This window comes from Eubalaena glacialis, chromosome 12 (assembly GCF_028564815.1).
Source record: "Eubalaena glacialis isolate mEubGla1 chromosome 12, mEubGla1.1.hap2.+ XY, whole genome shotgun sequence".
Taxonomy (NCBI): domain Eukaryota; kingdom Metazoa; phylum Chordata; class Mammalia; order Artiodactyla; family Balaenidae; genus Eubalaena; species Eubalaena glacialis.
In genome coordinates, this window is record NC_083727.1 from 57,751,396 (window position 1) to 57,778,791 (window position 27,396).

The following is a 27,396-nucleotide window of genomic DNA, read 5'->3' on the forward strand; positions in this document are numbered from 1 at the left end:
ATGTTTACATTTAAACATTTAACTTATATTCTTGCCTTGGAAAAATTAATTTAAAAAAAATTTTAAGAATGTCCAAATTTATTATTTGCTATTTTGTAATTAGTCGTAAATATCAGTATTACATATATATTTATTGAGGCCCCATAAGATTCAAAAACTATGTTAGATCTCTCCTTTATATTATCTTTTTATATATTGCTGTGCCCTCCAACCAGCAACAGGTCGACAAGCAAGAGCTTCACAAGACAAGTTCCAAACCATGACATCCACCCTTTTAGACAACTCACAAAGAAACTTATTCATACACTTATTTGAGCTTTTTCAGCTTCAGGCCAAAGTCACTTAAGGAACTGGATTCCCAATGGATTTTTAATGGGTGACAAACTTTGTAAATCCTTTTTAATATTTTGAAAACGAAATGAGTTTACCACCTCATAATTTTGCTAAGATATTCCCAAGATAGTAAGCTGTTTGTTGTTAGAACAATCTAGTCCACTTTTTTTTTTATGTTGCTACTTTGAAGTCACCATTAAGAAATCTATTAATATTTTATTTATACTGTACTCATATTCCATATTCTTTGGTCTAAATTATTTCATTTGAGACAGAGCTTCTTCTTCCTAATGGAAATAATCATGAACTATGTCAATAATCAAATGCACTTGTCTTGCAGTTAATGACTTATTTTGCAATTATGATGACAAATGTAGTATTTCACAATAACCTTTACCCTTTTTTTCAGCCTTCAAAACCTTTCATCACCCTGACATGGTTCTGAAATGTGGAAACTTATTTTTATTCATAAAGATATGAATTCAAAGGGCAAGCAGAACATAGGTTTTGATAAACACAAGTAAGCTGGGGGAAAAGAAGGATACTTTCATCTCAAGAAATATTGTACCTTATTAACTGCCATTAATATTAGTGAGTTTAGAAGAAATCTGTACCAAGTTAGAATTATAAATAATTATGTACATTTCTATGAATGTAAGGTAGCTAATAAAACAATATTAGCATTACAGAAAAGCAAACATTGTTTTAAAAATATGAATTTAGAACAAATGTTTTCTAAGTCCACTCCTTTGAGAAAATCTACTTTATGAAATTTAATTTCTGTTACATGAATGCTAAATATGCAAAAGAAAAGATCACCTACTTAGACAAAGTAAGCCTATAAAAACACCTCTCAAAACATATTTATTACTAAAACTGTTTGGTTAAAATAATGCCTCAATAATAGTTTCTCTATTACCTTCCTTCACATATGCATTAAATTCATAGTCCAGAAAATTATATTTCTATTCTTATATTTAAAACACAGTTTTACAAAATAATAAAATAAATAAAATTCATAAGGTATTCTTATTATTTCTTCATATAATCCGGTTTTCATATCATTAGTCATTTATTTTCAGTCACAAAAAGAAACATCAAGTGGTTAAAAAATGGGCATAGACTATACACAAATGAAAGGTTGTTCAAATTTTTCCAATTAAGGTTAGACTGACTTTTTGAAGTCACTTGGAACCACAGAACTTTCAAAGTAGTCAGAAAATTGAGACCACAGTAATACAGTGGAATTGACACATAATGCAAATAAAAATGTAAAAATTGATTGTAAAACTTCGTAAAATCCACAGATGGTATTGTTTTATTTTAGAAAGTTCTTAAAATAGGAATAGTTTAGTAGCAAAACAAAAGGATTAATGGGGAAAAAAAAATTTCACTATCCCAGACTTCATTGCATTTCATGTTATAAGCAATTATTTTTTCAGTAGGTAATCATGTCACTTTACCTTCCCTGATAAAATTTATGTGCAGTTTGAAAAGAAACATTTGCATGAAAATATTCCTAATGACTTATTAATTACTTTTGGGATTAAGAAATCTCTTAAGAATAGCTGAACATTTGAATTCCAGAAAACATACTGTTAAATATCTATCAATTACCTTTCTTGGATGCTTCAAAACTGTCATAGAGGTTTATCTTCTGGGTGTCATAGGTTAGGGTGGTATTGGGCAACAAGGTTCTGTTTCTGTTGATTGTGTTCACAGCAAATCTGAACGCAAGCTCCTCAGCTCCCATTGGGCCAGATTCCACATATTCAAAAATACCACCTGGCAAAGAAAAAAAATAATCACACAGTTCTTACAAGATAGAGAAAATCTGGGAAGGTTTCTGTACTTTTATGTATGTATTTGTGCACTTATGTGTGTGTGTGTGTTTGAGTGATTTGTCTAAGTACATGGAGTCTGTGCTTACATTTTCTATGATTTTGAATATTTGGGATGTGCCCTTTAAGATAAATTCACACTGGCAAAATTTCTTTGATATTGTTACCAAAATTTACCATGATTTGAATATGATTTTGCCTTTTTATTTAGTAATTGCCTCTTTTAGGGCCTAGGTATACATAAATCTTGCCTTAAGTACTGAACATTAACCCTCAAAATTTTACACACAGTTAGAAAATAATCAATCCTCTATATTGATATAAAGCTATAAAGTTAGCATTGGGAAAACTGTATTAAATTTGTCTCTATTAATTCAGAAATCAGAATTCTTTAGCATAATTTTTATGGCACTTACCGTGTTAAAAGTTCGAAATACTTATTCACTTGCAAATTCCAGCATCTTACTTGCAAGAAAAAAGGACGAAGTAGCATTTTTCTATTTGTTTCACTCTAAATCCTTTTTCAAAAACCACTTGACATTTTTGAAAGATAACTCCCAAACAGTGCAAATCCCTTAGTCAGTGAATAACACTGCAGCATATAATTTTGGCCATACAATGTAGACTATAATTTAAAGACACGTCCTTTCCCTTTGTCACCTTCCACCAGCTGTGCCTCAGTCCAGTTCCCTCATTCGTGTCCCAGCCTTGACATCATCTCTCTCTTTTCAGTTATAAGTGACCTAACTGGGACCTTTGTCTCCAACAGAATCTCTTCCTTATTGTTGCTTTGGTGAATGGAATGAAAAAGGGAGCACCTGATAGCTGACACCCTCCAACCTCTGTCCTTAGGAAACCAGAACATTAAAATTAAAGAACATTTATTTTTCTCCCTTTCAAATTTCACACCATGTGCTCTCAGCACCGTCATTCACATATTAAACTCCCTTGAATAGGGCATTTCCACAGCTTGCAATCCATACCTCATAAAAAATCTTTTGACACATGAATGTCAGGTGACTATACTATCAGCAAACTACCTATTCTAAATTAGTAAGAAGTCATGGTATAGTAATAATTCCCCTAAATGTGAAGAATTAGGACTCAGAAGATACCCCAGTGATTGGAAAAATTTATATTCAGGAAGCATTGGAAATTTGTCATTTTACACGGTATTAGTTAGAAATATTTCTCTTATTTTTTCAACTAATTTGATGGTGTAGTTACAGAACAATCAACTGTGTGAAATTGTACTCCAAATATGTTTAAAATCTTTGGTGACTTATGCTAAGCAGAAGGATATTAAGTATTTACATGCCTAATGGGTGTCAAGAACAAAATCAGATGTCTTATATGTGGAAGAGGACAGTGGTATGAGCATGGACTCTGAAGCCAAACTGGGTTCACATTCTGGCTCCGCCACTTGTAACCCAGGTAAATTAGCACAGTTGCTTCAATCCTCAGTCTGAGTTTCTTCATCTCTAAAAAAGGTATGATAATGGAGGCTACTGCATAGAGTTGTAAAGGGCAAATGTTATCTCATAACAAGTCACTTAGAATCAGTGGCTGCCATAGAGCAAACATTCCATAAGAGTTTAAGGTTTCACTAAATCTTCAAAGCAACCCCAAGTAGTAAAATTTTACAGGAAACAATACTTTGGCCAAAGATCATGCAGCTTATCAAGTGATAGAGCCAACATTAGAATTTGTTCATGCCTGACTCCAAAGCCCTTGCCTATTCCACTACAAATTAGTAGTTTTCTTCAAAATTTCATTCAGGCAAAATACACAGAAATTCCTAAAATGTGAGATATGATGACTTTAATAATAATACGTAATCAGAATTGTAAGATCTTATATATGGAACAGAAAAATAATTGAGTAATTGTTAAGTACTTCTTAACCTTAATTAGGAATACAGAATCAATTTTAGAAACACAAATCTGAAGTTATTTCTTGTTTGTTTGTTTTTTTTTTAATTAATTTATTTATTTATGGCTGTGTTGGGTCTTCGTTTCTGTGCGAGGGCTTTCTCTAATTGCGGCAAGCGGGGGCCACTCTTCATAGCGGTGCGCGGGCCTCTCACTATCGTGGCCTCTTGTTGCGGAGCACAGGCTCAGCAGTTGTGGCTCACGGGCCCAGTTGCTTCGCGGCATGTGGGATCTTCCCAGACCAGGGCTCAAACCCGTGTCCCCTGCATTGGCAGGCAGATTCTCAACCACTGCGCCACCAGGGAAGCCCTGAAGTTATTTCTTAATGGCAAAATAAAATGGAAAAACTATATCTACTTTCCTTAGTTCAAATTTTAATTTGAATGTGGTATAAATACAAAATAAGGATACAGAAATGGTCAACACATGATGATAGCGGGTTAACACTTTCCTATCCTTCACCTCTCTTCAAAATAACAACCTACTTTGAAAATTATGTGTCAGAGTCTTCTAAAATTGAAAATACACCAACCCTGTGACCCAAAATTTCACTCCAGGATATATACCCAAGAAAAATGTGTATATATATTCATCAGAAAACATGTACAAGAATATTCATAGCAGCATGGAATAAATGCATCAGTGCACAACTACATTCAACAGTAAGAGATGAATCTTACAAACGAAATGCTGAAAGGAGTCAGACACAAGGGAATATTGCTGTATGATTTCATTTTTTAAAAAGTTCCAAAAATGGTGTTGGGTGTAGGTGCAGGGAGGGTGAATGATGCGCTTCTGGGCGCTGGTGGTATTCTGTTTCTTATCCTAGTTGCTTGGATATATATTATTAAGGCTTTACACTATGGGTTGTGTATTTTGGTTTATATAGATCATCCTTTAATAAAATTTTACATTAAAAAGCAATTGCATAAAAGTGCTAAGGCTTTTCTAAGTTTGATAACAGAAACAGTAAAAATAAGGGCAATATTGCTGAATGTAATTTGAATATTTGAAAAAATTCATAATCAAACTCATTAAAATGATTAAAGGAATATGAAGAAAATATGTGAAAGTATGTTAACTGAATACAAACATATTAGAAAAAAAGGTTGGTATCTTCAATATAAAATAATATTAACGAGAAATATAATCACTCCAATGGAAAAAGTGGCAAAGAATATGAATAGATAATAAATATTACATGCAAATAATCAATGAAGACATGAAAATGTGCAAATATAGAAAAACGAAAGATTAAAACAATCAGATGGAATTTTTACAGATCAAAATTATGGAGGGAGGGGCAAGATGGCGGAAGAGTAAGACGCGGAGATCACCTTCCTCCCCACAGATACATGAGAAATACATCTACACGTGGAACTGCTCCTACAGAACACCCACTGAACGCTGGCAGAAGACGTCAGACCTCCCAAAAGGCAAGAAAATCCCCACGTACTTGGGTAGGGCAAAAGAAAAAAGAAATAACAGAGACAAAAGAATAGGGACGGGACCTGCACCAGTGGGAGGGAGCTGTGAAGGAGGAAAGGTTTCCACACACTAGGAAGCCCCTTCGTGGGCAGAGACTGCGGGTAGCAGAGGGGGGAAGCTTCGGAGCCACGGAGGAGAGCGCAGCCACATTGGTGCGGAGGGCAAAGCGGAGATTCCCGCACAGAGGAGCGGTGCCGACCAGCACTCACCAGCCCGAGAGGCTTGTCTGCTCAGCCGCCGGGGTGGGCGGGGCCTGGGAGCTGAGGCGGGGGCTGGGAGCTGAGGCGCGGGCTTCGGTCGGATCCCAGGGAGAGGACTGGGGTTGGCTGCGTGAACACAGCCTGAAGGGTCTAGCGCACCACAACTAGCCGGGAGGGTGCACGAGAAAAAGTCTGCAGCTGCCGAAGAGGCAGGAGACTTTTTCTTGCCTCTTTGTTTCGCGGCGTGCAAGGAGAGGGGATTCAGAGCGCCACTTAAACGAACTCCAGAGACGGGCGCGAGCCGCGGCTATCAGCGCGGACCCCAGAGACGGGCATGAGACGCTAAGGCTGCTGCCGCCGCCACCAAACAGCCTGTGGGCGAGCACAGGTCATTCTCCACACAGCCCCTCCCGGGAGCCTGTGCAGCCCGCCACGGCCAGGCTCCCGTAATCCGGGGACAACTTCCCCGGGAGAGCGCACGGCGCGCCTCAGGCTGCTGCAACGTCACGCCGGCTTCTGCCGCCACAGGCTCGCCCCGCCTCCTCCGTACCGCTCCCTCCCCCCGGCCTGACTGAGCCAGAGCCCCCGAATCAGCTGCTCCTTTAACCCCGTTCTGTCTGGGCGGGGAACAGACGCCCTCAGGGGACCTACATGCAGAGGCGGGTCCAAATCCAAAGCTGAACCCCGGGAGCTGTACGAACAAAGAAGAGAAAGGGCAATCTCTCCCAGCAGCCTCAGAAGCAGCGGATTAAAGCTCCACAAACAACTTGATGTGCCTGCATCTGTTGAATACCTGAATAGACAATGAATCATCCCAAATTTAGGAGATGGACTTTGGGAGCAGGATATATTAACTTTTCCCCTTTTCCTTTTTTTTGTGAGTGTAGATGTGTATGCTTCTGGGTGAGATTTTGTCTGTATAGCTTTGCTCTCACCGTTAGTCCTAGGGTTAGGTCCATCCGTTTTTTTTTTTTTTTTTTTGGCTTAAAAATTTTTTTTTCCCTAATAAATGTTTTCTTAATAATTTTTTCCTTATTTTCTATTTTTAAAAAAAATTTTTAATAAGTTTTTTCATATTTTTTATTTTAAAAAATTAAAAAAATTTTTTTCTTAATAAATTTTTTCTAAATAATTTTTTTCTTATTTTTAGTATAAAAAATTAATAAATCTATTTTTAAAAATTAAAAAAATTTTTTTCTTAATAAATTTACTCTTAATAATTTTTTTTCTTATTTTTTATTATAATTGCTTTATTTTATTTTATTTTATCCTCTTTTTTTCTTTCTTTCCATTTTTTCTCCCTTTTATTCTGAGCCGTGTGGATGAAAGGCTCTTGGTGCTCCAGCCAGGCATCAGGGCTGTGCCTCTGAGGTGGGAGAGCCAACTTCAGGACACTGGTCCACAAGAGACCTCCCAGCTCCACGTAATACCAAACGGCGAAAATCTCTCACAGATCTCCATCTCAACATCAAGACCCAGCTTCACTCAACGACCAGCAAGCTACAGTGCTGGACACCCTATGCCAAACAACTAGCAAGAGAGGAACACAGCCCCATCCATTAACAGAGAGGCTGCCTAAAATCATAATAAGGCCACAGACACCCCAAAACACACCACCAGACGTGGACGAACCCATCAGAAAGACAACATCCAGCCTCATCCACCAGAACACAGGCACTAGTTCCCTCCACCAGGAAACCTACACAACCCACTGAACCAACCTTAGCCACTGGGGACAGATACCAAAAACAACGGGAACTACGAACCTGCAGCCTGTGAAAAGGAGACCCCAAACACAGTAAGATAAGCAAAATGAGAAGACAGAAAAACACACAGCAGATGAAGAAGCAGGGTCAAAACACACCAGACCTAACAAATGAAGAGGAAATAGGTAGTCTACCTGAAAAAGAATTCAGAATAATGATAGTAAGGATGATCCAAAGTCTTGGAAATAGAATAGACAAAATGCAAGAAACATTTAACAAGGACGTAGAAGAACTAAAGAGGAATCAAGAAACGATGACAAGCACAATAAATGAAATTAAAAATACTCTAGATGGGATCAATAGCAGAATAACTGAGGCAGAAGAACGGATAAGTGACCTGGAAGATAAAATGGTGGAAATAACTACTGCAGACCAGAATAAAGAAAAAAGAATGAAAAGAACTGAGGACAGTCTCAGAGACCTCTGGGACAACATTAAACGCACCAACATTCGAATTATAGGGGTCCCAGAAGAAGAAGAGAAAAAGAAAGGGACTGAGAAAATATTTGAAGAGATTATAGTTGAAAACTTCCCTAATATGGGAAAGGAAATAGTTAATCAAGTCCTGGAAGCACAGAGAGTCCCATACAGGATAAATCCAAGGAGAAACACACCAAGACACATATTAATCAAACTATCAAAAATTAAATATAAAGAAAACATATTAAAAGCAGCAAGGGAAAAACAACAGATAACACACAAGGGCATCCCCATAAGGTTAACAGCTGATCTTTCAGCAGAAACGCTGCAAGCCAGAAGGGAGTGGCAGGATATACTTAAAGTGATGAAGGAGAAAAACCTACAACCAAGATTACTCTACCCAGCAAGGATCTCATTCAGATTTGATGGAGAAATTAAAACCTTTACAGACAAGCAAAAGCTGAGAGAGTTCAGCACCACCAAACCAGCTTTACAACAAATGCTAAAGGAACTTCTCTAGGCAAGAAACACAAGAGAAGGAAAACACCTACAATAACAAACCCAAAACATTTAAGAAAATGGGAATAGGAACATACATATCGATAATTACCTTAAATGTAAATGGATTAAATGCTCCCACCAAAAGACACAGACTGGCTGAATGGATACAAAAACAAGACCCATATATATGCTGTCTACAAGAGACCCACTTCAGACCTAGAGACACATACAGACTGAAAGTGAGGGGATGGAAAAAGATATTCCATGCAAATGGAAATCAAAAGAAAGCTGGAGTAGCAATTCTCATATCAGACAAAATAGACTTTAAAATAAAGACAATTACAAGAGACAAAGACGGACACTATATAATGATCAAGGGATCGATCCAAGAGGAAGGTATAACAATTGTAAATATTTATGCACCCAACATAGGAGCACCTCAATACATAAGGCAAATACTAACAGCCATAAAAGGGGAAATCGACAGTAACACAATCATAGTAGGGGACTTTAACACCCCACTTTCACCAATGGACAGATCATCCAAAATGAAAATAAATAAGGAAACACAAGCTTTAAATGATACATTAAACAAGATGGACTTAATTGATATTTATAGGACATTCCACCCAAAAACAACAGAATACACATTTTTCTCAAGTGCTCATGGAACATTCTCCAGGATAGATCATATCTTGGGTCACAAATCAAGCCTTGGTAAATTTAAAAAAATTGAAATCGTATCAAGTATCTTTTCCGACCACAACGCTATGAGACTAGATATCAATTACAGGAAAAGATCTGTAAAAAATACAAACACATGGAGGCTACACAATACACTACTTAATAACGAAGTGATCACTGAAGAAATCAAAGGGGAAATCAAAAAATACCTAGAAACAAATGACAATGGAGACACGACGATCCAAAACCTATGGGATGCAGCAAAAGCAGTTCTAAGAGGGAAGTTTATAGCAATACAAGCCTACATCAAGAAACAGGAAACATCTCGAATAAACAACCTAACCTTGCACCTAAAGCAATTAGAGAAAGAAGAACAAAAAAACCCCAAAGCTAGCAGAAGGAAAGAAATCATAAAGATCAGATCAGAAATAAATGAAAAAGAAATGAAGGAAACAATAGCAAAAATCAATGAAACTAAAAGCTGGTTCTTTGAGAAGATAAACAAAATTGATAAACCATTAGCCAGACTCATCAAGAGAAAAAAGGAGAAGACTCAAATTAATAGAATTAGAAATGAAAAAGGAGAAGTAACCACTGACACTGCAGAAATACAAACGATCATAAGAGATTACTACAGGCAACTCTATGCTAATAAAATGGACAACCTGGAAGAAATGGACAGATTCTTAGAAATGCACAACCTGCCGAGACTGAACCAGGAAGAAATAGAAAATATGAACAGACCAATCACAAGCACTGAAATTGAAACTGTGATTAAAAATCTTCCAACACACAAAAGCCCAGGACCAGATGGCTTCACAGGCGAATTCTATCAAACATTTAGAGAAGAGCTAACACCTATCCTTCTCAAACTCTTCCAAAATATTGCAGAGGGAGGAACACTCCCCAACTCATTCTACGAGGCCACCATCACCCTGATACCAAAACCAGGCAAAGATGTCACAAAGAAAGAAAACTACAGGCCAATATCACTGATGAACATAGATGCAAAAATCCTCAACAAAATACTAGCAAACAGAATCCAACAGCACATTAAAAGGATCATACACCATGATCAAGTGGGGTTTATTCCAGGAATGCAAGGATTCTTCAATATACGCAAATCAATCAACGTGATACATCATATTAACAAATTGAAGGAGAAAAACCATATGATCATCTCAATAGATGCAGAGAAAGCTTTCGACAAAATTCAACACCCATTTATGATAAAAGTCCTGCAGAAAGTAGGCATAGAGGGAACTTTCCTCAACATAATAAAGGCCGTATATGACAAACCCACAGCCAACATTGTCCTCAATGGTGAAAAACTGAAACCATTTCCACTAAGATCAGGAACAAGACAAGGTTGCCCACTCTCACCATTATTATTCAACATAGTTTTGGAAGTGTTAGCCACAGCAATCAGAGACGAAAAAGAAATAAAAGGAATCCAAATCGGAAAAGAAGAAGTAAAGCTGTCACTGTTTGCAGATGACATGATACTATACATAGAGAATCCAAAAGATGCTACCAGAAAACTACTAGAGCTAATCAATGAATTTGGTAAAGTAGCAGGATACAAAATTAATGCACAGAAATCTCTTGCATTCCTGTATACTAATGATGAAAAATCTGAAAGTGAAATTAAGAAAACACTCCCGTTTACCATTGCAACAAAAAGAATAAAATACCTAGGAATAAACCTACCTAAGGAGACAAAAGACCTGTATGCAGAAAATTATAGGACACTGATGAAAGAAATTAAAGATGATACAAACAGATGGAGAGATATACCATGTTCTTGGATTGGAAGAATAAACATTGTGAAAATGACTCTGCTACCCAAAGCAATCTACAGATTCAATGCAATCCCTATCAAACTACCACTGGCATTTTTCACAGAACTAGAACAAAAAATTTCACAATTTGTATGGAAACACAAAAGACCCCGAATAGCCAAAGCAATCTTGAGAACGAAAAATGGAGCTGGAGGAATCAGGCTCCCTGACTTCAGACTATATTACAAAGCTACAGTAATCAAGACAGTTTGGTACTGGCACAAAAACAGAAATATAGATCAATGGAACAGGATAGAAAGCCCAGAGATAAGCCCACACACATATGGTCACCTTATCTTTGATAAAGGAGGCAAGCATATACAGTGGAGAAAAGACAGCCTCTTCAATAAGTGGTGCTGGGAAAATTGGACAGGTACATGTAAAAGTATGAAATTAGAACACTCCCTAACACCATACACAAAAATAAACTCAAAATGGATTAAAGACCTAAGTGTAAGGCCAGACACTATCAAACTCTTAGAGGAAAACATAGGCAGAACACTGTATGACATAAGTCACAGCAAGATCCTTTTTGACCCAGGTCCTAGAGAAATGGAAATAAAAACACAAATAAACAAATGGGACCTAATGAAACTTAAAAGCTTTTGCACAGCAAAGGAAACCATAAACAAGACCAAAAGACAACCCTCAGAATGGGAGAAAATATTTGCAAATGAAGCAACGGACAAAGGATTAATCTCCAAGATTTACAAGCAGCTCATGCAGCTCAATAACAAAAAAACAAACAACCCAATCCAAAAATGGGCAGAAGACCTAAATAGACATTTCTCCAAAGAAGAGATACAGATTGCCAACAGACACATGAAAGAATGCTCAACATCATTAATCATTAGAGAAATGCAAATCAAAACTACAATGAGGTATCATCTCACACCGGTCAGAATGGCCATCATCAAAAAATCTAGAAACAATAAATGCTGGAGAGGGTGTGGAGAAAAGGGAACACTCTTGCACTGTTGGTGGGAATGTAAATTGATACAGCCACTATGGAGAACAGTATGGAGGTTCCTTAAAAAACTAAAAATAGAACTACCATATGACCCAGCAATCCCACTACTGGGCATATACCCTGAGAAAACCATAATTCAGAAAGAGTCATGTACCAAAATATTCATTGCAGCTCTGTTTACAATAGCCAGGACATGGAAGCAACCTAGGTGTCCATCATCGGATGAATGGATAAAGAAGATGTGGCACATATATACAATGGAATATTACTCAGCCATAAAAAGAAATGAAATGGAGGTGTTTGTAATGAGGTGGATGGAGTTAGAGTCTGTCATACAGAGTGAAGTAAGTCAGAAAGAGAAAAACAAATACAGTATGCTAACACATATATATGGAATCTAAGGGAAAAAAAAAAAAAAAAAAAAAGAGGTCATGAAGAACCTAGTGGCAAGATGGGAATAAAGACACAGACCTACTAGAGAATGGACTTGAGGATATGGGGAGGGGGAGGGGTGAGATGTGACAGGGTGAGAGAGTGTCATGGACATATATACACTACCAAATGTAAAATAGATAACTAGTGGGAAGCAGCCGCATAGCACAGGGAGATCAGCTCGGTGCTTTGTGACCACCTAGAGGGGTGGGATAGGGAGGGTGGGAGGGAGGGAGATGCAAGAGGGAAGAGATATGGCAACATATGTATATGTGTAACTGATTCACTTTGTTGTAAAGCAGAAGCTAGCACACCATTGTAAAGCAATTATACTTCAATAAAGATGTTTAAAAAAAAAAAAAAATTATGGAGGTATGAGAAAAAGTACAGTTGAAAAGGAAAATAAATTGATACAAACTTTCATGAAAACTTTTTGTTAATCTATCAAGCTTTAAAAATATCATACACTTGAATCTGCTAATTCTACTTACAGGATATAACCTTAAGAAAACTGTGGGCGATTTAGCTACAAGGGTGCTCACTTTCTTTGTTCATAGGAACAATGTGATTAGAAATACTCTAAATATCCAATGCGAGGGGATTATTTACATAACTATGGTACATTTAATTAATAAAATACTCTGCATCTAGCCATTTTTATTCTATAGAAGGTATCTGATGACAAAACATGCTTTATAAGAAGTTACAATTTGCACTTATGCTTAACAAAGTATTAAGTGTGGTTCATTTTAGATGATAGGCATTTGATTAATTTTCTTGTGTCTGTTTTAAATAGTTAACAATGAACCTGTGTTAATCTTACAACTTTAAAAAAAAATGAATAAAATATGTTTTAAAATGAAGCTAGAATATTAAGGGATAGCAGAAAACAGGAGAGTAACCAGAGATAGTATGAAATTTCAGGATGTTTATGCATTTGTTTCTTTTCTAATGAGAAAGACAACATATTTATATGATGGGGGAAAGAACCAATAGAAAGAGAAAGTTAAAAGACAGAAAAGAGAGGGGATAACTCATGAGTTATAACTCCTCAAGAGCCAAAGAGGATCAAATCCAAAGCATGGGAAGTAGGTTAAGCCTTGGATAGGAGGACACCTTACTTACTCAAGCCATGAGGCAATTCTCTGTAATCTGTTGATGTGAAGATGAGCAGAGAACTGAGAAAGTACATATTTCAGTTCTTTTCTTTATGAAGTAGAAAATAAAAGTTTATGCATTTGATTCTCTGAGGAAGAAATCAGCTATTTTTATTCTAAAAGTATATCTTTGGTTTTAAAACTTCCTAATAAAAAATTAAAAGGCGAAGCATTTTTTCCATCCGTTCTTAGACCTGCAAAAGGGTAGTTGTTCACATGATTTTGAACAGGGCTTATTCTCTTACCTTGAGAAATAATATTTATTTCGTGCTATGCACCTCCTATACAAGGTGTTTGCTTCTAGACTTATTCTTTTTATTATGAAGTGTCAGAATTGCATGTAGCATTTCATAAGCATGTGGTACATGAAGACAGAATTGCTACCCTAAGGAGTTCACAAAAACATGTTTGGTGGATAAAATACATTTCAGGGTAATAAAGAACATAGAAGAACTATATGATCCTAAAGCAGCATCTTAGTAATCTATAATTAAGTGTTTCCAGAGACTTGTATCAAGATTCACACAGTTTCACATTTTCAAGAATCTAGAGACCACTTTCTCATTATCATCACATTCCCTAGTCTCCATTGGATACAAGCAAAATTTCACTGCTTTCTTATACTTACCTTTGGCTTTCTGAAATTAAAAAAAAAAAATCATATGAGATAATCATTCTCACAGTTTTATTTTTGTTTGTTTAATTGTTTTGTCTCTTTGCTTGTTTTAATTTAGGAAAAGCCATCACATCTCACATAACCTCTGTATCAAGTGATAGGCCTGCAATTCTTTCTCCAAGCTTAGAGTAAAAGTTAATAGTTTTCATCATTCTATAAGAGGCTTGTTAGAGAAAAAAGAGAGAAACAGAATAGAATAGTCTTCTTTTCCATAAGCAGAGTTGCCCCACTTTGTTTAGCAGATACAGAAGCCCAAATGGCAAGGAATTCCTCATTTACACAGAACTCACAACACTGCAACTTTCCCTATCACAGGCTCTGATTCACAAAAGAACATTACCCAAGACTTGAAATAAAAGATTTATATTAGTCAACTGCTAAAGCCTATCCATGTTTTTTTCTCTTTTAGGTCCATTTTAACTATTACTGAGGATTGTATGACTCATAAGCCTGTGATGGATGTGCCAACCAATCTCACATCTAACTTCTAAGACTGTTCAAATAGGTCCTATCATAAAGTAGGTACAATCAGTGTCTTACAGACATTCAGTTCAATAAAGGAATCGATGTTGTGAATGATACATCATCTGTTATCCTCTCAGAAGATATGCTGTTTCTTTCAATCAACTGTTATAATAACCTTATTTTCTATCTAAACAAATGCAAAAGATGTCCGCCTCATTTTAATTTTCTACAAATCCTTATCCAAAGGATAAAATCATCTCTTTCTTTCTCTCTCTCCACTATGTGAGGACACAGAGGGAAGGCAGCCGTCTGCAAGCCAGGAAAAGCAACCTTGCCAGAAACTAAATGCTTCGGACCTTGATCTTGGACTTCCCAGCCTCCAGAACTTTTGGTAAAAAAATGTTGGCCTCATCTACGTCAAGGAGTTGCAGGTCCAAGAAGAGGCTGGTCGGATGAATAGAAACCCAGCTTGCTATTCAACAACTTTAATAAGATTGGTCCTTAAGAGTCTTCCTTGGGTGCTGGCTGGATCAGTTCCTGAGTAGCTGCAGCTTGAGGAATCTTCCACTGGAGGCGGCATCACATCAAAGTTAGAAGGATCCTGTCCTGCATGCCCCAGATCTCACCTTTCCAAAGTTCCAGAGAGAATGACCAGCGTCTATATCATCACAGCACCAACCCCTAAACCCCCAAAGTTTAAAAGACACAATAACATCCCAGAGCCAAAGGCAACCACTGGAACAGCCTTCCCTCTGAGCCCCAATATCCTTTGGTCCAGAGCTGCAAAGTTAAGTGCCTACACTGGAGATTCAGTAAGAGGTGGTGAGGACTGAAGAGCACTCACCCCATCAAAAGGGAAGTTCAACTTTTTAAAATGCTCTGCTGACTAAACTCATCAGAATACACCCACTAGACCACTAGTGAGCACTGCAGCAGATGAATGTTCTCCCCAAGGAAAAGCCTAGACCCCTCATGTTACCGTGGTAGAATTTTTGCTGTCACACACAGCCGCTACCTGGGGGAAATACGAGATGGAAGACAGAAGACAGATGCTCCAAGGCTTTCCCTGGGTGCTAATAAATTCACCCCTACTAGCCAGACCATCTCATTTAAGAGCTTAAAATGCTGTTAGAAGAAATGTCCCCAGTGGTTAATTTCACACACAAATTAGCACAACCTGCAGAGGGGGTAGAGGAAATCTACCACCCACACAGGCTTCCTTTCTCAGAAACACTTTCCAAAGGACACTTCCATGACAGGCCAAAATTTAGAAGTATATGATCGTGGCACATTCAGGCCCATAACATTCAGGTTCATTCATATATCCCTTTAGAGAGCCCCTCTGACCCCAGCACAAATGGCATCTCACCACTGAGGGTGGTCTTTGTCCAGGGACACAGCCTCTACAGGATTACAGGCAACTTTGAGCAAAATTCAGAGCCTGGCATGGTGTGAAATGCCCAAGCCACAGCCACGGATGAACAACAAAAACAGGAACAAAAAAAAAAAACAAAAAAAAAAGATAAAATCATCATGTTTCTTTATTAATATCAATGGTCATTTAAAAAATGCCCTGGATATTAAATGACATTAGGGAATTATTTGTTTCTTTTTTCTCCTTAGGAAAAATAATGATATCGTTTATGTAAGAAAATATCCTTGTTCTTAGGAGATCCATGATGAAGTGCTTAGGTGTAAGGCATCACAGAAACAAAGATGGAAAAACGTTAACAACTGTTTAATCAAAGTGGTGAGTATAGGAATATTTATTTCATTTGAATTTTTCTGTATATTTAATAATTTCATAATAAAGTTTGGGGGAAAAAGAAAAAGGACAGGATAAAATAAAACTCCTATACTTATCATTTTGTTATTGCTGCATGTTTTTAACAGATGTCTCAAAAAGACCATTAAATCAATCTGCAAATATTTATAAAAATACTCACTATGTATTAATACTAAAATTGTATTATTATTGTAAATGTAAAGGATACAGGAGTCTAAGAATGACACAATCAATTAATTATCTCATCTACCCATCCTTTGGATATTCAGATTGCTTCTAATACTATTGATACATATGGGTCTCTTAGGAATGGCAAACCTGCTGCTATCTAAAACTTCTTTCTTCTCTGGAAGAGTTCTAGCACAAAGTTCTCTCATCTATGAATCTATCATTTGCTCCCTGAAGCTTCTAACCATTTGCTCTGATTAGAATAAATTTAAGTCGAGTTTTCATGTGATCATCTTCCAGAATTTGAAAACAGATACCAAGTTCCTACTATACTTCCTTTTATCCAGGTTAAGACTTTTAAATCTTTTGTTTGACACATGACTATTCTGATCCATTCATTTCTCTAGTTATTTTTTTCTCTGAACATACTCCAGTGTATCACAGCTCAGTGTGAGTCCATCTCTTAATCATATTCCAAGTGGGTTCAAGCAAAGCAAATTATAATAGGACTGCCAGCTCCCTAAGTTAATGTAGTATACATTGTATAAAGAGTGCATTTTTGTTTTTTTTTTAGAATACAATATCATACTGCTGATTCATCTTAAGCTTGCATTAAAAAAGTTTGTGATGTACTATTTTTCTTTTTTATTTTCATGTGTCCCTGATTAATATCGTCTATTTATAGTTGGTTTAATTTTCTAATTAATACTATTTGGATTTTGATTCTATCAACTCTTTATTAATATTAATTTATTCAGTTTCTAGTGTACCAAGGCAAGTTATTAATACTACGGAGATATACGAAATGTGTTTATTTTCCCTTTGCCTTTAGGTCATATTCAGTCCAAGTCAGTGGTAAAAATGTGGAGCGATAGAGAGTTAAAGACAAAGACTCAGGTCATAATCCCATGGATACCTCTACTGGAAGCTTTCCCTATTGTTAAACTAGCTAATGATCTTCTTAATTATTTTAGCTAACAGTTCATAGTTCTCCATCACTTCTACAGAAACATCACTGTACACTTTTCACAGGCTTTACTTGACTAAGTCAGAGGCACTATGCCTTCCACACTGTAATCCTGCCTTTCCACTGGATCTTCTACAGCGCCCTCCACCAACTCTGGCTTTTTTCAATAGTTTCTCCACACTGCAACCAGAGTAATATTTCTAAAATACAACTTTAATCTTGTTATTTATTTTCTAAAATCTTTCAGTAACTGCCTAATTTTTAAGCTTAATGTTAATTACCAAGTTCTTCATAATCTATCTTCTGCCTTCCTCTCTAGGCTCTTTTCTTACTACTCCCACTTCCCCAGTGTTACAGCCAAATAAAACTACCTACCTTTCTCTGAGTGAACCAAGGTCAAATGCCTCCATTCTTTCCAAATGATGTTCCTCTGCCCAGAAACCTAGTTCCTACCTACACATACACACATGCGAACACACACACACACACACACACACACACAAAAGAACATACACATATGCATACCTACACACATATACATACACATTAACACATTTTTGCAACCTTCTTTCTCTCCTAATGCATTGTGAGTCTTTGGCATAGTCCCCTATTCTGGGGAGACATTCCTTACTGGCCCTAACTCTAACTTGACTAATTTGTAATCTCTGATTTACATTCCCTCAGTTCCAGATCACTTTCAAACACTATAATGCATACTCCAGCAACTGAAGTTTAAGAAAGTTAAATCAGTCACTATTTGCAGATGACATGATACTATATATAGAAAACCCTAAAGCCTCCACCAAAAAGCTATTAGAATTAATAAATGAATTCAGTAAAATTGAATGATACTATATTAATATACAGAAATCTGTTGTCTTTCTACACACTAATAATGAACTATCAGAAAGAGAAATTAAGGAAGCAATCTCATTTACAATTACATCAAAAAGAATAAAATACATAAGAATAAACTTAACCCAGGAGATAAAAAAATGTATACTCTGAAAACTATAAAACATTGATGAAGGAATTTGAAAATGATACAAAGAAAGGAAAGATATCCCATGCTCTTGGATTGGAAAGATTCATATTGTTAAAATGTCCAAAATGTTCATATTGTTAAAATAGGGACATTTTGATAGGGATTGCGTTACCCTTGACATTTTTCACAGAACTAGAACAAATAATCCTAGAATTTATATGGAACCACAAAGACCCCTAAATTGCCAAATCAAGCTTGAGAAAAAGAACAAAGCTGGTGGTATCACACTCTCTGACTTCAGACTAAACTACAAAGCGACAGTAATCAAAACAGTACGGCAGTAGCACAAAAACAGACATATAGATCAATGGAACAGAATAGAGAGCCCTGAAGTAAACCCATGCACTTAATGGTCAATTAGTCTACAACAAAAGAAGAAAGAATATACAACAGAGAAAAGATAGTCTCTTCAATAAGTGGTGCTGGGAAAACTGAGCAGCTACATGTAAAAGAATGAGATTAGAACATTTCCTCACACAATATACAAAAATAAACTCAAAATTGATTAAAGACCTAAATGTAAGACGTGAAACCATAAAACTCCTAGAAGAGAACACAGAGGCACTTTGACATAAATCATAGCAATATTTTTTGGGATCTGTCTTTCCTAAGGCAAAAGAAATAAAGGCAAAAATTAAAAAAAAGAAGGGGGGACCTAAAAAATTTTAAAGTTTTGCACAGCAAAGGAAACCATCAACAAAACAAAAAGACAACCTACTGAATGGGAGAAAATATTTACAAATGATATGACCAATAAGGGGTTAACACTCAAAATATATAAACAGCTCATACAACTTAATATAAAACAAAAAAAAACCCAATTAAAAATGGGCAGGAGGTCTCAACAGTCATTTTTCCAGAAAAGATACACAGATGGCCAACAGGCACATGAAAAGATACTCAACATTGTTAATCATAAGGGAAATGCAAATCAAAACTACAATGAGATATCACCTCACACCTGCCAGAATGGCTATCATCAAAAAGAACACAAATAACAAATGTTGGTGAGGATGTGGAGAAAAGGAAGCCCTCGTACACTGTTGGTGGTATTTTAAATTGGTGTAGGCACTATGGAAAACAGTATGGAGGTTCTTCAAAAAACTAAAAATAAAACTACCATATGATCCAGTAATTCCACTCCTGGGTATTTCACCAAAGAAAACAAAAATACTAATTTTAAAAGGCACAATCAGCCTAATGTTCATAGCAGCATTATTTACAACAGGCAAGATATGGAAGCAACCTAAATGTCCATCAATAGATGAATGAATAAAGAAGGTGTGAGATATATATATATATATATATAGGAATATTACTCGATCATAAAAAAAGAATAAGATTCTTCCATTTGTGACAACATGGATGAATCTAGAGAGTATTATGCTTAGTGAAGTAATTCAGACAGGGAAAGATAAATACTTTATGTTCTCAATTATATGTGGTATCTAAAAACATAAAACGAATGTATATAATGAAACAGGAACAGACTCACAGGTATAGAGAACAAACTCGTGGTTACCAGTGGGGAGAGGGAAGGGGGGAGGAACAAGACTGGGATATGGGATTAAGAGACACAAACTACCATGTTAAATAGATAAGCAACAAGGATATATTGTAGAGCACAAGGATATATAGACATTATTTAGTAATAACCCTAAATGGAATATAATCTATAAAAATGTTCAATCACTATTTTGTACACCTGAAACTAATATAATATTGTAAATCAACTATACTTAAATTAAAAAAGAAAGTTAAATCAGTATGAAACATGTTCAAACCCATGCTTACTCTGAAGGATGAAAGCTTCTAACAGTCAACATTCATTAAGAGCATACTTTATATCAGGCATTGTGATAAATATTTTACAAACATAAACAGAACGACATCAAGAAATGTTGAATCACACTTTCTGTCTTCAATGTATTTCCCACTGTTATGTTATATTTTAATTCTGAATGTATCTCTGCTATTCAGAATTAAAATATAACATAATTGCTTACCTCCTTTATGTTCCATTGTCTCACAAGGTATTTTAATTTTTAGGCTAAATAACTTACTTTACTGGGTCTAATGTCCTCTATTTTAGCAAGACCTTGGAGCAGGTCCAGTACTTTAACAAGACATTGGAGCACATCCAGCATCCTGAGAATTTTGCCTAAGGTCAGTTACACAGTCAGGAAGTGATGGATGCTGGATTCAGACACAGGAGACTTCCATCCAGGCTCCAGCTTTTAATCACTATGCTGTACTGCTTCCTGCTGGGTAAGACCGCCACTCTTTACCCTCAACTTCTGGTAGTTTTCACGGCAGCTCTCCTTTTTCTGGATGGTAAACACTTTCAATTTCCTAAAACATATTCTTAGAGTTTTACATTCATATGAAGTATGACCATTACACTCTGAAATTTATTTTGTGTGAAGTTGGTAGATGCCATCCTGGTTACCTAAGTGATGCAAGTAGAAAAGAACATGCACACATGGACTTGAATGACTGACATGCCACGGAAAAATGAATAAGTAGGTCACAGCTCCCAAAAAAGGATTGCATGGACAGCATATGGTATCATGTATGAATTTTCCAAGAGGAGGAGAAGTGATCCATCTCTACTTCACATTGAGAAACACCCCTCACTCGTTTTTGACTTCCTTCAGTCATGAAGCAATGGGTATTTCTAATTTAATTAAAGGACTGGCTCCAGCATTTTGAGACATTTTTCTAGTGACAATAACATCCTGAATTGTGATGTTACTGGTGTAGTCTCATCCAAGCATACAAATTAGCACCCTTGTCAATATTTCAAGTAAACTAAAAACTATACAAACACGTGACCAATGAAAATTTTGTCTGTGGAATGTCCTGTAATTTTTTGCAGTTTTAGCACTCTGCAGTTCTTTAACTACAGAAGCTATGAAAGCTACTCTTGCATACCACTTTTACATCTGTTATATTCAATTCAACTCAAACTTGTAGTGAGCATTTGGAAAAAGGAAGCTGCTGATAGTCTAGAATAAAGAATATGAGTTAGATGGCTCATAAAAAGTGAAATCAAGTTGCAGAAAATAACATCATAGTTCCATTGGACAAAGATTGGTTACACTCAGGCATGGAAATGTGCTTTCTTATTTTAAAAATAAATAAGCTTTTAACTTTACAAACCTCCTACTGTTTCCAACATATTTTTCGCTAGTGAATGGAAAATAGGTGTTGATTTTTTTTTTCCTTCTACAAATGGACCCTTAAAATCACAGGGAGGACCATGGAGTTACACATTCAAATAATATTAATTTTAAAGTAGATGTATTATATACTGAGAGGAAAATTGGGAAATGGATACTTAAATGTTAGCAATTTAGGACCTAGAAGGAATGCATACTGATTGGGAAGGCAGATGCTTGAATAATATCGAGATATAAATAGACCAGATCAAACTGAGATAACAGGGAAGGCAGCTATGTGAATAATCACCATATAAAGAGTATAAATAACACCAACTATTTGAGGGCCAAGAGCACACACTTAATTATATTGATTTTTAAGAAATAGGTCAGCTAAAAGAAAAGGCAAAAGTGATTGAATGACCAAGCCCCTTCACTATCCAGACCAACGTTTTCTCCTCTGCAAAATGAAGGGGCTGGGTGAAATGATCTTGAAGATCGAGATTCAGAAAACTTTCCTGATTCTAAGATTGCTTAAGAACTGCTCAGTAAATTGAGAAGCAACACTGATTCTGTCAGAAGTTAGGAGCTGGTTAAATGCCAGTCTCTTGCAAGTATGGCACAGCCTCCCTTCCATTTGCAAAAAAAATACTGATTTGAGAAATCCTGCATCCAAATATTACTGAATCCAGTCAATGAAAATATAGATACAAATACATTTTGAGTTTGCAAAGAGCACTTAGGTGTTATGAGGCTAAATTAGAGGTATTAAAATAAACTTCCTTAAGTCTTAATCTAAAAACAGTAATAAAAAAAGATGGCTAGCAAATTGATATTTCAAAAAATCAGCAATCAGTTTAATAGTAATCGTGTAATCCATGAAGCAACCTAAATAGGTAATTTGATATCACATACAAAATAATTTACATTATTTATCTGGACTATAACATCAAGAAAGTCCTTTCATTCTCCCTTACATATTTATTTTGCAGAGTTTCTTAACAAAAATCTTCCTTATGCTATTAACTGGACTATTGACTAATATGTATGAGCCATGTTATTTTGTGTGTTTATTATTTTGTTTCAAATGAGGGGATTAAAAAATAATAAAGAAAGGAACTGTTTATTTATACCTTTTGTGGAAAGGTTCCTTAAATCCTTAAAAATATTTTGTTTCCCTTTTTAAAATCTGTAGTATTAATCAGATCTAAAGTTTTTTGAGATTATTAAAAATTTTAGGATTCATGTTACCATTAATAAAACCTCATCATCTCTGTTGTGAAGCCCACCTCTCCACAAACTCCCTCAGATAGATTTCAAGCCTCTCATTTGCAATACTTTTTTCACTCCTCTTTTCTAGTACTTCCAACTGCATCGTGTGGCATAACCTTCTATTACCGTACATGGTTCCTCATGTATGGAACTTACTCATCTTTGACCCATTGGACTTAACTCAGTGCTAGGCATTCAGTGTGTGTTTAATAAATGTTTGAAGAATAAACCACTAATGTGGGGAGAGAATATGAGAGAATTGCATTATTAACACAAAATAAATAGAAGGAAATTAAAATCATATTTTTATACCAATATAATATAAAAGAAATATTATAGAAATTGACCACATAGCCATTATTTATTTTCCTTTTCCCAGGCAACTACGAGAATCATGTGGATCAGACTGTGTCCCTTCCTTGGTGATTCTCTTCACACAATCCAGAAAACCTCACTTATTTGCTAAAGCCCTTTATAAATTACAGTCTCATGAATTATTTTTATAATTAGGACAGTCTGTGAAATAGAAGACTATATCTCTAAGGCTAATTGGAATTTATATAAAAATTATAACTTCAGAACTAGGTTCAGTATTCAATAATGGATATTATTTCCTGAGAAATTTAAAAACTGAAAAAATTCAAAGCAGATATGGAAAGAAAATACTGCAAACAATTGTATATCAGGGAAATTGTAAATACGTAAATACAGTATTAAAGTTACTAAGTTTCTTTTTCCAAAAATCTAACTCAAGAAAGCAGTGTGGAAATTTTAATTGCAGATAATGTGACTAAGCCAGTAGAGATCTAATATAGAAACAATGTACACATATGTGAGTATGCATGCAAAACTGATATACACCCACAAAGACTCATACAAAAGCAGGATCTGAAGAAAATTTAACTAGCTAGTTAATCCAGAGACAAAGTAGGGGAGAAAATGTAGTGGCCTGATACTGTCAAACAAAGCAATATGTCACTGACAAAAATGTTTACACGGACTCTATGTAGATACAGCCTAAACAAGTGTACCTTAAGGTCAAATGAAATGACCCAGTTGTAGATTATGAGGCTTTGTGTGTTCGGAATGGAGAGTGGGTCAAAACATACACACACACACGCACACGCACACAGACACACGCGAAACATATTTTTGTTGAAAATTGGTACTACTCTTAAACATACCCTGGAAATGAACTATGGATCTATAATCAAACAAAGCTTTAAAAAAAAAAAGTGTCTAAAATTCATAAGTTAGTGAGACTAGCCTGTAAACTCAAGCATTTGCTATAGTTGAATGCCTAGCTCTTAGCTGAGTGTCTGTCACACAGTAGGTGCTCAATAAGTATGTCCTGCATTAATATAATTTTATTGACCTGCAGAATCAAGGAATAATCTTTGAGCAGATAATTCTGCAGGGCAAATTGTATCAGCAGAAGGGCAAATAGCACAGATATTGAAGAGTTAGACAAATTTTACCAGAAATTATATATGTTCAAAGATGTTCATAGCAGTATCATTTTTAATAAGGAAATAAACTAGAAACAATCTAAATGTACATCATCTGCAGAGTAGTTCTATATAGTGTTGGAAACCACCAATGGAATAGTGTGCAATCATTAACATCCTTGGGTAGATGTACATTTATTGACATGGAAAAATATTCAGGATATATTGCTAATGAAATAGTAAGTAAAAAATTGGCATGTTTTTAAGAGGCAATATTATGTAATGGTTCAAAATAAGGTCTCTAGAGTCAGCCTGCTTGGGTTCACAGCCCAGTTCAGCCCATTGGAAAAAAACTGCTATGTTATATTGGTATTGCCAAGTACTAACTTCATAGGATTGTTGTGAAAATTAAATGAGAGAATAAATTAAAATTCTTACAACGACAGAGATATCTCAATAAAACTTAGCTATGCCATTTTAGTTATGTCTAAATATTTATCTACAGATACATACATATAAAAAAATACATAGAAATATGTCTGAAAGGATATATACCAAAATATTAATGGAGAATATCTATGAATAATAGGAATATAGATAATGACTATTTTCTGGACTTCCTGAAATAAAAAGAATTTTTATATATCTGAGATACCTTTGTAGACAGAAACAATTTTTGAGGATGGGGTAATTTAGGATGGAAGATTATACGATTTTAGATTCTTAGGATTGGAAAGAACCCAAGCTAAAGGGAGAACATTTTCAATCACAGGAAATTATCCAAATATAGATTCAGCAAACTTAGCCCATCACTATAGAAATGAACCATTTTATCTCTACGGAACAATGACCTTGAAAGTTGAGCTAGAAAATGACCTGCTTTTAGAAAAGCGATTCCAATCAGGCAGGGACAATGCTGCATCCCCTACATCCCCCAGAACAGCACTTTCCAACATGTGTTTGAGTAGTAAGTAACTCGGTTGAAATTTTCTCCCAAGCCTCAAAAGTACTAAGCAATTCAAAATCAAAATTGTTGCTTTTTAAATTAGAGGACAACTGTAAGCAAAATGGAAAAAAATAAATTAAAAGATATTTAAAAATCAATGCAAAACAAATACAGGAAAAGTAACTTAAAAATCATATCTTAAAATGTCTTCTACTTGTAGCCAAGACGATAATGGGAAAGGTTACATACTTCTCCTGAGATTGGCTATCACGATGTAGTGAAGAGGGTTTGTAAGGAATCAGAAGAATGGGCAGAGGTTCTCTCTCATGCAAGGTGAGCTCATTATCTGCCACTGAATCCACGGTCTTCTTTAACTAATCATTTTAGGAGAAGGATAATGAGAGTAATATTCATTTTATCAAATTTTACCCCATGGCTCTTGGCTCCTTAGCCCCAGATGACCAAGGACATATGGAACTGATGCTGATTATACACTGAAGGACCTTTGCCAAGAATGTCTTGAGCTTATCCTGACATTATTGGTTACTTTAAGCTGGCACTTTCCTGCAGGCTCTAGAATGCTTAAATTACTACACAAATTGCTATAAAGGTTAACTTAATTGATTCCAAGAAAGACAAATACCTCTCTAGCTGGGCAGCACCCATGTAAGAACAAGAAAAAGCAAATTCTGGTAAGTTAAAGGATTCTATTCTATTCTAAAGGATTCTATCTATTCTATTTCTGGTAAGTTAAAGGATGACAGGTTTCAGCAACATTTTCAAACATTCTCATTGCATAAAGCCACAGATCAGAAGAGTGACTTTTAGTACTTTACAAGTCAAAAATCAACTCTCATTCACTGTTCTGTTTATCATAACAGATGTTCTGATCAGCATTCCCAGGTCACCATGTACAGTGTACATGTTTATATAATTACAAGAGAAAAGAGGTTAAAACATTGTGCCTCATCCAATACTGTCAAAATGAACCAGTACAACAATTCACACAGGGGAACAGCAAGAGAGTAAATGCAAGCACTATAAATATACATAAACCACAACCTAAACTGTTTCCCAGCCCAACATCCAAAAATGGATTCCTCCCAATAGACGTAAAAGAATCAGTATATATCCCTAACTGCCTGGTGTGACCTAGTTGAAGGCAGCCTAGAGGCAGAGATGGAATTTCCACTACACTTTGTAGGATCCTGTGAATATGTATTTAGCTTTTGTCAGAGGATAACAAATATCCCATAGTCCTAATCTGAGTAGACGTGCCATTTGTTTTTCTTCTCACATACCTGTTTGTGATACAGAAAATGTGACAATGAAGTACACTTCAGAGGAAAGAGAGAGAAGGTTATTTATGGACAGATTCACAGAATGAAGATACTAAGAAAATGGTACAAAGATAGTCTTCCTCTAAAGCAGGGACAGATTTTCTTGGGCTGTTAATTTACACTGCCTGCATCTAAATGCAGAAAACCTGAGTTTTCTCTAGTGTCTGTTGTTTAAATTTTATTATTTATGTGCTGTTAAATATATGAGGCCTAATCATACTACATCATGCTTATGTGAAGTGACAGGAAAAATTAAAAAGCATCCAAGTTATGGTAACTTCCAAGCAGGGTAGTGGTTCAGAGCCTGAGATTCTAGTTCTGGCTCAGCCATTAACTAACTCTAAACCTTAAGCAAGTCAATTAAATGTTCTTGGCCTCAGTTTACCTGGTTGTGAACTGAGGACCTTGAAGGACCTGAGTGATGCCAAGGCTGATGCTGTTCTTTTCATCTACTTAATTCCAGTGCCCAGCACAGTGCTTAGCACAAGGGAGATATTCAGTGACTATTCGTGGCAATGAATGAGTGAATCATGTAATGAAACAGTGAATAAAAGCAAC

At 35.8% G+C, this 27,396-nt stretch overlaps 1 protein-coding gene across 5 annotated transcripts in view; it reads right to left on the reverse strand.

Moving 5' to 3' along the window:
- The window catches only part of GRIK2 (glutamate ionotropic receptor kainate type subunit 2), a 645,523-nt gene that overhangs the window by 392,241 nt on the left and 225,886 nt on the right, over window positions 1-27,396 (reverse strand). For all 5 annotated transcript variants that reach the window (XM_061207627.1, XM_061207628.1, XM_061207630.1 and 2 more), the window contains exon 2: window positions 1,951-2,118. In XM_061207627.1, coding sequence (XP_061063610.1) covers window positions 1,951-2,118 — 168 coding nt within the window. The remainder of the gene's footprint in view (window positions 1-1,950; window positions 2,119-27,396) is intronic.